The sequence below is a fragment of the Vespula pensylvanica genome, chromosome 1 (assembly GCF_014466175.1).
Source record: "Vespula pensylvanica isolate Volc-1 chromosome 1, ASM1446617v1, whole genome shotgun sequence".
In the NCBI taxonomy this organism is placed as follows: domain Eukaryota; kingdom Metazoa; phylum Arthropoda; class Insecta; order Hymenoptera; family Vespidae; genus Vespula; species Vespula pensylvanica.
The window spans coordinates 2,358,266-2,373,265 of record NC_057685.1 but is presented as its reverse complement, the minus strand read 5'-3'; the positions used below and the strand labels follow the sequence as shown (position 1 = coordinate 2,373,265).

Here is a 15,000-nt window from a genome sequence, read left to right as displayed (position 1 = left end):
AATTAACTCCGATGCATTACCAGCGTTATTAACGTCCGAGCGAGAGGAGGCTACGCCGGTTTCAGCGGCTGGATGCTGCGGCATCAGGCAGCGCCAGCTTCAGCGCGCAGAGATCTGTCGGCTGCCGTGACCATAGATAAGCTCGTATGTGTACAGTGTACACGTATGTAAGTGTAAGTGTAAGTAAGCGTAAGTGTAAGTGTAAGTGTAGGTGTCCTCCTCTCTATATATACACGCGTGGAAACGTAATGTGTGTGTGTGTGTGTACGTACGTCCACTGTATATATGACCGTCTCTATTGAAAATGTATATATATATATATATACATACACACACCACATGCCACATATTCAGATATATACATATAAAATATATAATATATTCTGTATATATATTCTGTATATGTGTACATGTACCATATATATATTGGGACTATACGCAAACGTATTTGTGCATCGCGTAGCACGCAGTTAGGTGAAACGCCACTCGAACCAATTACCATCCTATTTAACGCGAAGAACTACCCGTAGCTTTACTTCCCTGGGGCAGTTGCGCGTTTTGCGTCTCTACCAAGTTCTCTCTCTCTCTCTCTCTCTCTCTCTCTCTCTCTCTCTCTCTCTCTCTCTCTCTCTCTCAATTTAAAATATATACTACACGTTCCTCCGTTCTTCGGTTTATCGAACGGCTGAACCGTATCAGATTTCTTTTACTGAATTAGTAATAATGACAATGACAATAATTACAATAATGATGATAATAATAATAATAATAATGATGATGATAATTGAGATAATTAATTTCATCGATAAACTTTAATCGTTTCTTAAACATCTTCTTGCTTTTTTTTTGTACGCGATCATCGTGGACGAAGTTTTCCTTTTTCTTTTCTCCTTTTTCATCTGTTGGACGTAAGAACGTAATTTAATTAATGACTCGATGATAAATCTTTCTCGTTGTGGAAATAAGAAGGGAGAGAGACAGAGAGACAGAGAGAGAGAGAGAGAGAGAGAGAGAGAGAGAGAGAATATGATCGAGGAGAATTTAATGGCTATCGTTAAGTGGATTTATTGGTAGAAGCGTTGATTTATCGTGTGAACGTGTCGCGAAGAATCTGGATATGTATGAGCAGAGTAAAAGAGATTGTATAGAAGGAGAAGGGGGAGGAGAAGAAGGTATTGCATTGCAAAAGATCGCAAACATGTTACTTCAAAAAGAAATAAGTCTTTAGTGGGAGAGAGAAAAAGAGAGAGAAATATTTTATTATAACATCGAGATAAGTTTTAACGATTATAATATAATGGTTTCGCCTTAAATTTAGTTAATCTATTTATTTCATTGTTAGTCTATACAAATATGTAGATAATCACGAAAGGCATGTACTTATACGTATATATGTACGCGTGTGTGTATGTGTGTGTGTGATGTGTGCAATGTGCATGTATACGTACGGTTCGTATAACCGTGTGTGCGAGTATAAGTAAAGAGAAAAAAATTTTTCAGGTCGATTACACGAGACCGTCGATTAACCGAATTTTTTATTAATCGAATTTTCGATAGTATCCCCGTTGCAACGTTGCGACGGGCCGATGCATTTTCGGTACTTTACGCCTTTGTACCTTCGAAACGGTATAAACCCCCGTGTTAATCTCTTCGTAAATGACTTTTTATCGCTTTAAAAACGGCTATTACATACGTATACGAGTGTACGTATGTGTACCGGACATGATATGTATTAGAAAAATAGTAATAAAAAAGAAATTACAACAATTATTCTCTGGACTTTGAGTTTTTGGTACGGGAAATTAAAAAAAAAAAGAAGGAAAAAAAAAAGAAAATGTGATTACCAAACAAAAAAATCGTCTTGATAAACTTCGTAATTATCTACATGCGCGGCGTACGTATGCTTTTATACCGAATTTTCTTTTCTTTTCTTTTTTTCTCTCTATTTTTTTTTTTATGGTAGAAAAAATTTGTCTTAAGTTATGCAAAGAAGTTTTTGAGAAGGAAGGAACGGTCGAATAGTTCGATCGTTTTTTCTTTTCTTTGTTTGTTTCTTTCTTTTTTTTTTTTTTTGTAAATAAAGATAGTAAAAACTTGTAAGAAATCATGTTTTACGTGTCTCATGGTTGGCGTGAAAAGGGCATTGCCCGTCTGCGTTTCTTCGTAAACGACGAGAACGACGATGTGCAAGGAAGAAGGTAACAGCACGGGCAAAAAAAAAACTTGAGACACTTGAGACACGTGTCTAGGTCAACCGGTTAACCCTTTAACGGCCTGACCAAAGAAAGAACAAAAAAAAAGAAAGAAAGAAGAGGAAGGTAGACGATAGAGAGAGAGAGAGAGAGAGAGAGAGAGAGAGAGACAGACAGAGGATAGAAAAAATCTGAAAAAAAAGGATAAGAATATCGAGGAGAAAAAAAAGAAGAAGAAGAAGAAGGGTAGTAACGAGTCGCGCGAAATCAAGAAAAAAGAAACTAAGGGAGAACAAAACGAGCTCTCACTGGTATTCACTCTTTGAAAAAAAAAAAAAAAAAAAAAAAATGAACACGTGTGTTTGTTCACCTAAAAAAAAGGGTTGCCCTTCCTAAAATCGTCCTCGACGATTCATTGCGAGGTCCGTTTATTCCTGACAAAAAAATTCTATCGCTCCAAAAGTTCTACAAAACAAATTTCAACTGTGGGCTTTTAGAATTAAATTATTATTCCTCCATTGTAGGGAAGTTCTTTATTTCTCTCTCTCTCTCTCTCTCTCTCTCTTTCTCTTTTTTTTTCTTTTCTTTTAATTTTTTGATATCGATAAAACGATCGAAGATCTTCGATCTTACGTATAAATATTACTCGTCGTTTATCGTTATTATTACGTGTAATTATTTTTACGACTCCTCGTGGAAAATAATTTCAAGGAATAATTAAAATTCTTAGTTAAACTTCAATGATTAAACGTAAAGGAAATTCGTTCTTCTTGAACTAATCTATAAAGTATCGCGATAACTACGCGAGAGAATACGAAAGAGACATATGGAAAAAAGTGACACCAAAGAACGAATATCAGTTCTTTCCCTCTCTCTTTCTCTCTCACTGTCTCTCACTGTCTCTTTCTTTCTCATGGTTTCGGTTGTCCCGCTCGATTATTCGAGCCGTCATCGAGAATTTACAGAGAAAAGGAAAACAGGTCCGGTGGACGTCGAAGGTAGTATCGTCGAAGGGTGAATAGGGAGCAAAGGTATAGGGTGTATAGGAGCAGCAACGACAGTTAAGGTTACGTCCGATGGTCGTTTTGGCTAGGGATCTTCTCTCTCTCTCTCTCTCTCTCTCTCTCTCTCTCTCTCTCTCTCTCTTTTATTTTCTCTCTCTCTCTTTCTCTAGCGTCTCTCCCCTCTACGAACGAGCAGCTCTCGGCAGAAAAACCACCCCCGCGGCACGGTATTCTGGCCCTAGTCGAGCGAATGAGAGAACCCTTCCTCCCTGTCCTCCCGACAGCAGCGGAGCACCTACACCTCCCACGTTGCCCCGGCAACCTCGGCTTGGGGTTGGCCACCGCCGCCTCCGTTGCGCCACGGCTCCATTCACCGCACCTACTACCCCTTCGACCCCTCGGCAACCTTCCTCCACCCACTCCTCCGCTTCACCGACTCCTCTCCCTCTTCCATTTCCACCACCGACTCGACTCGACTCGACTCGACTCGACTCGACTCGTCCAACCCCCTCCAAACCCCTTCAACCCTCTTCTCTCTCTTCGTCATCCTTCTCTCCTCCTCTCCTGCATACTACTCCTATTTCGGCATCCCCTTCTCTTCCTCTCTTACTTCTCGATCTTCTACGACGTAGAAACTATGCGAGATTCTCTCTCTCTCTCTCTCTCTTTCTATGTGCGTGTACGCGTGTATTTGTGTGTAGGAGGAGTGAGAGAGAAACGAGGGCGGCGGCAGCAGCTTCTCTGGAAGCCAACCGGATTAACGTATCTCGAATAATTCATGCGTACTTCGTTCTAAGGGATCCGAAGGGGTGGGGAGGGAATGGAGGTGTACGTGAGAACGAGAGCGAGAGAGAGAGAGAGAGAGAGAGGAGAGAGAATATGCTGGAACGTAGTAGCAGAACGCGTGTTAGGAAAGACCAATTTGCAAGATTCTAATCATACTTGAGAGTTCGCGCGACGTCTTCGTCTTTTTGATAACCTGCATTTGTCTACCGTATCTTCTCTTACATATTTCTTCGATGTTTTCTTTCATTACGAGAAAAAAAAAGAAAAGAAAAGAAGAAAGAACAAAAAAGGAAAAATTGTCCGAGTTAAAGGTACGAATTGTCAAAACGTGAATACTTCGATAATTCGGTAATATCAGATTTGTGATCGACATGATGGTTTTTCAAAGTGTTGACAAAATTATTGAACATTTTATGTTATATATATAACGATTTGTTTTGTACTCTTTCTCTTTCTTTTCTTCTCTCCGGGGAAATTCGACGAGATTTCATTACGAAATCCTCTTCTCCTTTTCTATCAATCAGAATGATTTAGAAAGGGAAAGGGGAAAAGAAAAACGAGAGAAAGAAGAAGAAAGAAAAAAAAAACAATCATTCTTTCCGCATCGAACCTTCGAGCCCTTAAAACATCGTGACACCTCGGAAAGGAAACGGAAACTTTTCGGAACGCGTTAACGTAAACCGATTTTCAAGGAGAGCTCCCTAACGTAGATACGACGCGATCGTTTCCATCTTCCCTTTTCTCTCTCTCTCTCTCTCTCTCTCTTTCTTTCTCTCTGTTTTTCCAACCATGTTCTTTCCCGTACACGCGACAACCCTCTTGAACTTCGTCGAGGAGAAGAAATTCGCATAGAGAGACTTAAACGATGTTGTTTCTCTTTCTTTCTATCTCTCTTTCTATCTATCTATATATCTTCTATCTATCTATCTATCTGTTTGTCTGTCTGTCTATCTGTCTATCTATCTCTTTCTCTCTTTTTCACTTTTTTTCCTCTCGTAACAGGGTGAAAGTCGATTTTCACCCATCTCGGAGGACTCTCTCCTCCGCTCAACTTCAAATAGGGTGAATCAAATTGGCGTCGCGTAGAAGAACCGAGAAGAACCGGATTCGATCTTACGCGTGGAAAACGCCCCGACTACGCCCGGGTTGTCGCGCGAATCAACCTTCGGCTCTCTTCTTTCAAATTGAGAACCGAGGGGATTGAGAAAAATAAATGGTGAAAGATAAAAGGTAGTTCGAAAGGTTATCCCACGAATTTTGCTTACATTTTATATTGCAATTATTTATTTATTCAAAAATGTAAATCTTTCGAGGATAAGGCAATGAATTTCTTTTTTTTTTTTTTTTTTTTTAATGTTTCTTAAATCGATAACGTTATCTCGTAAACGTAATTAAAAAAGACTCGTATCGTATAAAAAATGCATTTATTTACAATGGCATGATAAAAACCAATTTTTTTTCTTTTTGTACGAATAAAAATATTACGAAGTTAAAATTAAAATGTTTAAATACGTCGAGTGATAAGATATGAATATTTAATATGTCTCAAGTAGACACGTTATTCTTTAAATGTAATTAAACAGATTTTAATTAATTGGTAAATATATATATATATATGAATATGAATATTATTCATACGTATTTATTCACAACATATAAATAATGTATTTATTCACAATGACGATAAAAATTAATTTGATTGTACGAATAAAAATGTTACCAATTAACACTTTCGAAGTTTAAAAACACGCGGTGGTGATAAGGGATCAATGTTTAATATATTTTAAATCGATACGTTATTCTGTAAATGTAATTAAATTAAATGTAATTAAAAAATTGTGACATTTTCGAAGTTGTTTAAAAGTTGTTCGATTAAAAATCGTCGTCGCTATTGAATGCAGCTGGTACAAAATAGAAATCAGATAGTGAACAAGCCGACGGTCCTTCGGGAATAGTAGTAGGTACTCTAAAGGAGTTTTCTGGATCGGGAAAATTGTTCGGGAGACAGAAAAGAAAGAAAAAAATAAAAAGAAAAAAAAAAAAGAGAGAGAAAAATAAAGCTGAAAAGCTGCTGCCAGAGCAACGAGTTTCGTTTGCATTGTTCGCAGGTTCGCATCGTCACAGTTGTCTTTCCTTATGGAAACGAGACTTAACTACTAGTTTCCTTCACGGGATGGCGGCAAACTACGAATGGTGATACGCGAGGAACGTAATTTTCATTTCTATTAGTTCGAAAGGATTTAATAAGTCGTATATTTCCACGTAATCGATTCATTACGTAAAACGTCTCGCAAGTCGTTATAAAAATAAATAAATAAATAAATAAATAAATAAATAGAAATATAAAGAAGTAAATAAATAAATAGAATATTTCGAATTTCACGACTCTTTTAGGATACCGTAGATTCATATTAATATTTTTCATGATAATCTAATATATATAGATAATTATTTTCTTCGACTATCTAAATATTATCATAAGATTTCGCCAGAACGAGATATCGAGTTAGACTCGATACAGAATCACATACGCGCGGATGATTGACATAAAAGAAAAAAAGAAAAAGGAAAAAAAAGTCGAGTAAAAAATCCTTGTGAAAAAAAGTTAACTACTCGTTTTAATCGTAGAATATTCACATAATAATAGTATATCCGAGATTTCCAGCCGACACGAATGAAACAGTAGGTCTGTTCTCTCTATTGGGCTTGTTAGTACAAAGATAAAGCTGTTGAACTCGTTCGAATAACGCTCGCGGCATAGTATCTCTCTCTCTCTCTCTCTCTCTCTCTCTCTCTCTCTCTCTCTCTCTCTCTCTCTCTCTCTCTCTCTCTTTCTTTTATAGTACAGAAACGTCATCGTATTGAGAGCAGAGTACGGAACGAGCTTCCATGTCCGCACGGGAACGCGAACAGATCGATTACCGTATTGGCGGTAGGAGTGCGCGTAGAGCCACGTACCGCAACTACGTGACAAATATTATCACGATCGACCTATGTGTAGCGTTTGATGTGGACGGGTTTATGAAAGGCCAACGCGCCTATAATCGTGCCTCCGCGAACGCCGAAGAACAAATCCGATTTGTCAGCTATGGATCCAGATCTTGTTCGATTCATTTCCATTTAATCTGAACAGATATTCCCTCAAACTGAATAATTGCGATTATAAACAATGTTGTTACAACGATAGAAGCGATCTATTAAAGTCATCAAGAATTTATCAGAGACGCATTATCGGAGGTATCAATGACGAAGGTATCGAAGTAATTGACAAGTCATTAGAATAATTGAGGATTCGATCGATCCAGAAGACCATTGATAATCAGCCGAAAGCATCGTTAGAATGATACAAGGGATAATCGAAAAGGATCTATGAAAGGATCGGCGAGATCTATTAGAACCGTCGATGATCAGTCAAGACCACCATAGCCTGTTTATTTGGCGGAAAAAGGATTGACGATCTATCGACATCGAGAACGTATTGGGAACATATCGACGATTTATATAGACCATCGACGCGATTGGTACATTGGTAAAGAAAGTACAAGTACAACGAGGAGAGAGAATGTAGTGCAGTGTGTTAGGTGCACGGTGTAGGTTAAACGAGATCGATAAGGTTTACTCTGTGCTCGTACCGCGTGACACGGAAGGGTGAGGTGAGGTGAGGTTACATGAAAATAGAGGGTTCGAAGAGAGGACCTTTTATTCCCGTCCTTTTTATTTTTTACTTTAAGAAAGAATAAGGAGATTCTTGGACACAACGGAAGAAGGGAAAAAGGATATTTGTCTGAAGGCATCTAATGTAGATATCGGAGGGTCGTACAGTTTAAAAAAGAAAGAGGAAGCGAAAGAGAGAGAGAGAGAGAGAGAGAGAGAGAGAGAGAGGTTGAAGGGGGTGAGTCGCCCGTTTCCACCCCCGACAACTCGCAGGCGGTCGACGGGAGCTCGGTGGCACCCACTCACCCACCACCAGCAGAGCCAGCACCGCCGCCGCCGCCGCCCCCGGGCGTCCTCATGCCATGCCAACCAACGAGCCGGGGCCGCTTTCGCTTTGTGCGCACCGGGGCGGCGGTACATCAAAGCCTTCTAGTTCCCGCTCCGGCCTTTGACGGCTGCGTCGCGGCCGCTCGCTCAGTCATCGCTCGGTAGGCGAAGCCAGCACGCCGCGCGGATGAGCTCGACGCCGTTGTCCTCGCGAGTCCTCGTCGACCGGGATCAACGAGATCTCGCGAACCAGCCACGGAACTCGATCGGGTTCAACTGTGTTCCTAACCTTGATCAAAGGAGTCATCACGACTCCTCGTTCTATCAACAGCGACGAGTACTCTATATATTCATACGATAAAGAGGAAAGAGGAAAAGGAATGTCTCCTCGCGGTAGCAAGTGCGCGCGTGTTAGCGGCAGCAAAGCTGTCGGCACGTTGGAGAAGGATCGGGGAGCTTCGAGAGAGTCTAGAAGCTTCGAGGGAAACGATAAGGAATGTCTCGAGCAAGAGCAGGATCACCAACAGCAAGAGAATCATCAGCAGCAGCAGCCGACTGTTAGAGAGTCGGTCGAAGAGAAGAAGAATAATAATAATGAGAAGAAGAAGGCATCAACGATGACGATGAAAAGGCGAAGGAAGAGGAAGAAGAGGAAGAGAAAACCAGGCCGAGCGAAGACGACGCCGGAGACAGACGCGGCGGCGGCGGCGGCGGCGGCGACGGCGACGGCGACGGCGGCGTCGACGGTTGCGGTGTTGGCGGCGCGCGAGGGTCGATCATGGCTCGCAGCGCGCATGCGTCAACCCCTGGAGAATACCGAAGGTGGCCTCGAGCAGCCCCGTGAAAACGGCACCCTGCTAAAACGACGGTGCTCGCAAAGCCCGCATCGCGAGCTCCTATCCGAAAGCAGAAACCTTTCTAGCTCGGCCTGTTCCTCGCGTTCCACCTCTATATGCACCTCCAGTTCCTCTTCCTCCTCCACTTCCTCCTCCCCTTGCTCTTCCTCGAGGTCATCCTCGGTGTCCAGTAGCGAGGGGTCTTCTTTGATCGGTAGTCAACTGAAAACGTCGGAGGGCACACGAATACGGCTACTTTGCAGAGACCGGAAACGGAAAGAAAAGAGACGCCGCGGTAGCCGCGAGTGTGCACGAGAAGAGACTAAGAAGGAAGAAGGGAAGGAGGATATTGTAACGGGGAAGGTGGAGGTAGAGGAGGAGGAAGAGGAGGAGGAGGAGGAGGAGAAGGAGGAGGAGGAGGAAAAAGAGGAGGAGGAGGAGAAAGAGGAGGAGGAGAAAGAGGAGGAGGAGGAGGAGGAGGAGGAGGAGGAGCAGGACGGCGACGGCGACGACGACGACGACGACGACGACAACGACAACGACGACGAGGAGGAGGGACCAGTGGAGGAACTCCAGACTCGATCCGCGCCGCCGATAACGTCGACTCCGATTCCGCCTCCCACACCCTCTACCTCTTCCAGTACAACCCCAGCAGCTGCTCCACTACCCCCTCTCTCACCGTCCTCCTCGCCGTCAGCTTCCTCCGAACCTCTCGTTGCCTCTTCTCCGTCCTCCTCGTCCTACCGTGCCGATTCTAGAAATGAAATCTCTGGTGCACGTCCGACCACTACCTCGTCCTCCACTACCTCCTCGTCACCATTAGAAAGTATAAGAAGCGCCTTGGAGTGCTACGATCGCAGCAGAATCTATCTGGCACACGTTTCCTTCTTGGACTGGCGTGATGTACCTGGAAGACGACGTGGACACCTGGAGGAACACCGAAAACTTCATGGTGCAGCCTCGAGGAGTTCAGAGAGGTCTTCCGGGGAAAGAGTTTGGGTCGTTGGGGCTGCCGATCACGATGGACATCATAGGACTAGGTTGTTAGTGGCTGGTCGTCACTGGAGACCACGTTGTCTCAGTCGTGTGAATATGCTTAGCCAACCGGTGGTATATGCCGGCGGGGGGAGAGGTTCCCTAACGGCTGATCTCTTTTTATGGTGGTTTCACCGTGAGTTCGCCGTAACTGCGATGGCCATGCACCCCGACGGTGCTGTCCTCGTGGCTGAGAGCGCCGATTATTTGCCTCCCGAAGGAGATTGCGTTGCTGCCGATGGCCTGGTCAGACTCTTCGTCGTACCGAAGGATTGTCTCGAAACTCGAATCGTTGTAAGAGAATTGAGAGTGAGGTTAGCAATCGGAGCACTTACCAGAGTATACCATGGTGTCTATCGAAGTAAATTCTCGACGATCGAACGAGACGATGATAGATTGGAGACTTATCTTCGAAGATTTACTCTAAAGGAAGCGTTCGCGGACCTACACAGAGCTTGGCTGAGCGTACGATCGGAAACGTTTGCCAGAAGTTGGGCCTTACCGAGAGAACGAGAGGACATAGAGTCGCGTATAGGTCGATCTAACGTTACGGGAAACAACAACTCTCTCCTTCGTACTATCGTTGCATCTGCGGAAAGGGAAGAGGATAGGATGCTGTTGGACGAACTCCGTGGACTGGCTGGTGAATTAGGTCTCAAAGTTGGCGACGAGGAACTCGCGAGATGGATCATCGACGGAGAAGAACGTACGTCGCGACGTTTCGATACCACTACCACCACTACCACCATCGATCTCGACATCGATCAATCACGCCTCGTCAAAATCGAATCCGAACGTAAGTCGATCGATCAAGAATGCGAATTCGAACAAGAGGACGAAGGAGACGACGAGGAGGAAGATGAACCGACGGCCGAGGAAACCGTCGGACTTTTAACCAGAGTTCTCACGTGGATGGAAAGAGAACCATTGGATCCTGGACTTCTTCTCGCTGTTAGATCAATGCGCGATATCGCTGCTATTATGGTAAGAAATTGGCCGATCATCGATGGAACTAATTCTGAACCGACAAAACTGAAAACTTATCTCAGTGGGGATCTCAGTCCTTTTCTTACTGAATAATACACCCTCCTTGAATAAAATAGAACCAATTTTATCGACTGTTACCTAATCGAAGGAAAGAAAAAGATGGATAGATATAGATATGCGTATACATATATATATATATAAAGAAAGAGAGAGAGAGAGAGAGAGAGAGAGAGAGAGAGAGAGAGAGAGAGAGAGAGAGAGAGAAAGAAAGAGAAAGAAGCAGACAGAAAGGGGAAGGAGAGCAAAGGGGAAGGGGGCGTATCGAGGCGTACCCTCGAAGAGCCACTTCAATTCGGCGATACGCCGTCCCACGGAAAAGCCGAACGAGCCCTCGAGTCCTCGAGAGGAGCGCGCGCGCCGGCTTTGCAAATTAACGCTCGAGATCGTCCTCGACGAATGCTCTCTCACTCTTACCCCCTTCTCCCCCTCCCCCACCTCCTGTCCCCTCCTCTCTTCTCCTCTCCTCTCCTCTCCTCTCCTCTCCTGTCCTCTTTTCTCTTCTTTCCTCTGCTCTCTTCACTTCAGTTCTCTTCTCTTCTTTTCTCTAGCTTATCGAATCGAATATCCAGTTTCCTTTTTAAGAGTCGTAGCTTTGATAGGAGGGTGGGCTGCTCCTGCGTTTCCGATGCAGTAGGGCTCCTCAACCCTTCGGATATCGACGAACTTGACCCGTTGCTTTTCTCGAAACTGATACTTTCGTTTATTGATACCTTAGATATTCGATTGTATCGATCATCAGTATCTGATATATAAACGTTTATCGTGAAATTCAAGAAAAGAATATCAATAGGCAAAGGCGAACAATTCTTCATTGTTTTCTTTTCTTTTCCTTTGTTTTCTTTTCGTTTCGTTTCGTTTCTTTTTCTCTTTTGTATGATCTTCAGATATATTTAATTTAATTTTCTTTCCGTTCGTTCGTTCGTTCGTTCGTTCGTTCGTTCGTTCGTTCGTTCGTTCGTTCGTTTTGCGCCTTTCAGAAATATATATTGTTGGTACTGTCGTGTTAAAGGATTTTCGTTTTGATTTATTTTCCAGGCAAGCAAGATGGGCCTAGCAGGAACGCATCCAAGCGGGCTGCCCTTCTTCTGTCCGAACGGTGATCACCTGACGCAACCACCGCCCGCCCACATGGGTATACCTCCGTATGGGGCTTTGGATGCTGGCAAAGCTGCCGCAGCGGCCGGTGAGTACCTACTGGTAGCCGTCACGCGTCTATAATCGGACCACCCACACGATCCACGCATCACGTTTTATTGGATATCGTGGAGTCTATAGGTTTAGCCGCTATTAAATTGACGTTTCGTACCACGTTTTTCTTTCTCTCTCTCATGCACACACCTACATTCTCTCTTTCTCTCTCACTCACTCTCTCGTATTTTTTCTTTTTTTTTTTTTTCTTTTTTTTTTTTTTCTTTTTCTTCCTCGTTGTTATTTTACACGCGAGAGATTGATGTACGATACGTAAGTAATATATCAACACGCGCGAACTACTGTCGCGTGATATTCTGTTATTTTTGTCGATGTAATTGCATTTTAAACGCCGACCTTTTCCATTGTTGATTTTAAACGAAAATCCTCTTTTCGAAACATCGTTTCGTACGATCGATATAATTTCTATTTTTTTATTTTTATCTCCCCCCCCCTTTTTTTTTTTTTTTTAATTTTATTTATTTATCTCAATTCGGACACGATCTAGCCGGTGCGTGTACTCAATAAATATTGACGCTACTCTCGAATCTTAATTAACGTAGCTATCTTACGGAGTGCGTCGATCGAATTCAGCGGTACGTAATAATAGCCCTTGTAAATCTATTCCTCTGTATCGACATCACTTTGTAAACTTTCGCCAAAAGAGAGTGGGGGTGACAGGGGAAGTAGGGGAGGGCAGAGAGAAACAGAGAGAGAGAGAGAGAGAGAGAGAGAGAGAGTGAGATGCAAATATTAACGCGTTCGTTACATTCGAAGTACTATATAACATGTATCACGCATATGTGCGTACGATGGACGGTATACGACCACTTTGTACGTGCAAACAAAGCGATTTTGAAAAAGTGTAGGTTGTATACAGAGAACATTCGTTTTATTTACGCTTCATGAATAAAAATTCAACAATTTTGACTAACGATTTGTTTCTCAATGATTTCACGTTGGTTCTGCTTTTTTAAATAATAATAATAATAATAATAATAATAATAATAATAATAATAATAATAATAATAATAATTAGGACAAAATGGTATATACTTCAAGAGTTCGGTGCTCGACATTGCGTAAACATTGATATATTCCTGAAAGTTTCTAATTGAAGGAATATTATTTCTTATCGAGTCAAGAGCCACGCCAAGTTCTGAATTCAGAAGAGGGAGGGTTGAAGTGGGCGAATAGCATCCGCGATGTAGGAGGAGAAAGAAAGAGGGAGAGAGAGGGAGAGAAAAGAGAAGAAGGAGAGAGAGGGTCTCGTAAACTGGCGTCAAGTAGGAGAATAAGAGGAGGACTCACCATTAGGCTAATCTGCCAAGCATGCAGCCACCCTCGGGTGCCGGGTCAAGGGTGTTTCAAAGCCAGTTCGCTATTTCTACGGCTTCTCTCCTTCCACCCTCGTTGCCTCCGCCCTGGAACCGCCCTCTCTCTCTCTCTCTCTCTCTCTCTCTCTCTCTCTCATTCTTCCTCTTCTCCTGTTCTCTTTCCTACAACAAGGAGCCATTGTGAAACAGTCGATAACCTGTACCTACCTCGATCTATCTACCCCGTGAACATTGGATATCGATATACACGTTAGATGTTAGACGTTAGATGCATACGTCCACGACGAATTTTTTATCTTCTTTTTTTTTATGATACAAGCAACGATCGACGATAAATCTGTCATAATTCGAAAGAAATTTTAATTTAGAGTATCTCTCTCTCTCTCTCTCTCTCTCCCTCTCTCTCCCTCTTTCTCTCTCTCTTTCTTTTTCTCTTTCTGTTATCGTCGTTCTTCTTTCTCAACTTCCCGAATACTTTCGAAGAGGAAGAGGAAGAGAAAAGAGAGAAATGTCGAGACTCGCTTCGATCTTCTCTTTTCTCTCTCTTTCTCTCTCTCTCTCTTTCTCTCTCCCGATCCCCTTCGCGTGTCTCCTTAGTCTCCGGAATATGTAGATGGGGCTGATAGCGTTTATGCACGACTACGAGTTCGTACGGCGGTTCGAGTTCTTTGTCTTGCAAACGAGCGAACGTTTCGTTCTCTGCTCTCCTCTCCTCTCCTCTCCTCTTCTCTTCTCTTCTCTTCTCTTCTTTCCTCTCCACTCCTCTCCTCTCCTCTCCTCTCCTCTCCTGCACTCTACTCTTCTCTTCTCTTCTCTTCTTTCCCTCGCGTCGCCACATCCCCCACCAACATCGGCATCGTGACGACCTCGCGTTGCCTGCCTCTCTCTTTCTCTCTTTCTCTTCTCACTCTTATACTCGGTTTACCCCGCAGAAGCAACGACCCTCCTCGACTCAACCTCTCCCGTCTCTCTTGGACCACCATACCGTGCTTCCTCCTTCTTCGTCTCACCCTTTCCCTCTCTCTCTCTCTCTCTCTCTCTCTCTCTCTCTCTCCTCTTCCTCCCTTTCTCTCTTTCTCTCTTTCTTCCTCATCATCATCCACCACAACGACAACATGGTGACGACGTCGGCACCCCTACCACCTTCCTCTCTCACTTCCCACGAATATATTTCTAATTAGCTCTACTTTTCGATCTCCATTGCATGTTTATTTCACATCTCCTCCGTTGCGATATTTGAAAAAGAGAGAAAAAAGAAAGAGAGAGAGAGAGAGAGAGAGAGAGAAAGTGAGAGAGAGATTGGGAAAATGAAAGGGTTCGTAGGAGAAAGGCGCAAACTCCGACCGGAGGAAGAAGAGGAGGTGAAGGAAGAGGGAAAATTGGAGAGAAAGAGAGAGAGAGAAAGAGAGGCTGTCGATGCTGAAGTTTCGTTTCGCCGGGGCTCCGCCATTGATCCGCTTAATTTCTCTCTTCTCTCGCTCCTCTTCCCCTTTTCTTCCCCATTCTCTCACCATCCTTCTCTTTCTTTTTCCTCCCTCTTTCACCTTTCGTCGCTTTCTCTCTCTCTCTCTCTCTCTCTCTCTCTCTCTCTCTC

At 43.3% G+C, this 15,000-nt stretch overlaps 1 protein-coding gene across 1 annotated transcript in view; it reads left to right on the top strand.

Annotated features, from left to right (window-relative positions):
- LOC122627622 (protein pangolin, isoforms A/H/I/S-like) overlaps positions 1-15,000 on the top strand; it is a 243,447-nt gene that overhangs the window by 200,666 nt on the left and 27,781 nt on the right. Inside the window, 1 exon segment of the mRNA XM_043808892.1 lies at positions 11,917-12,064. Within this exon segment, the coding sequence (XP_043664827.1) occupies positions 11,917-12,064 (148 nt within the window).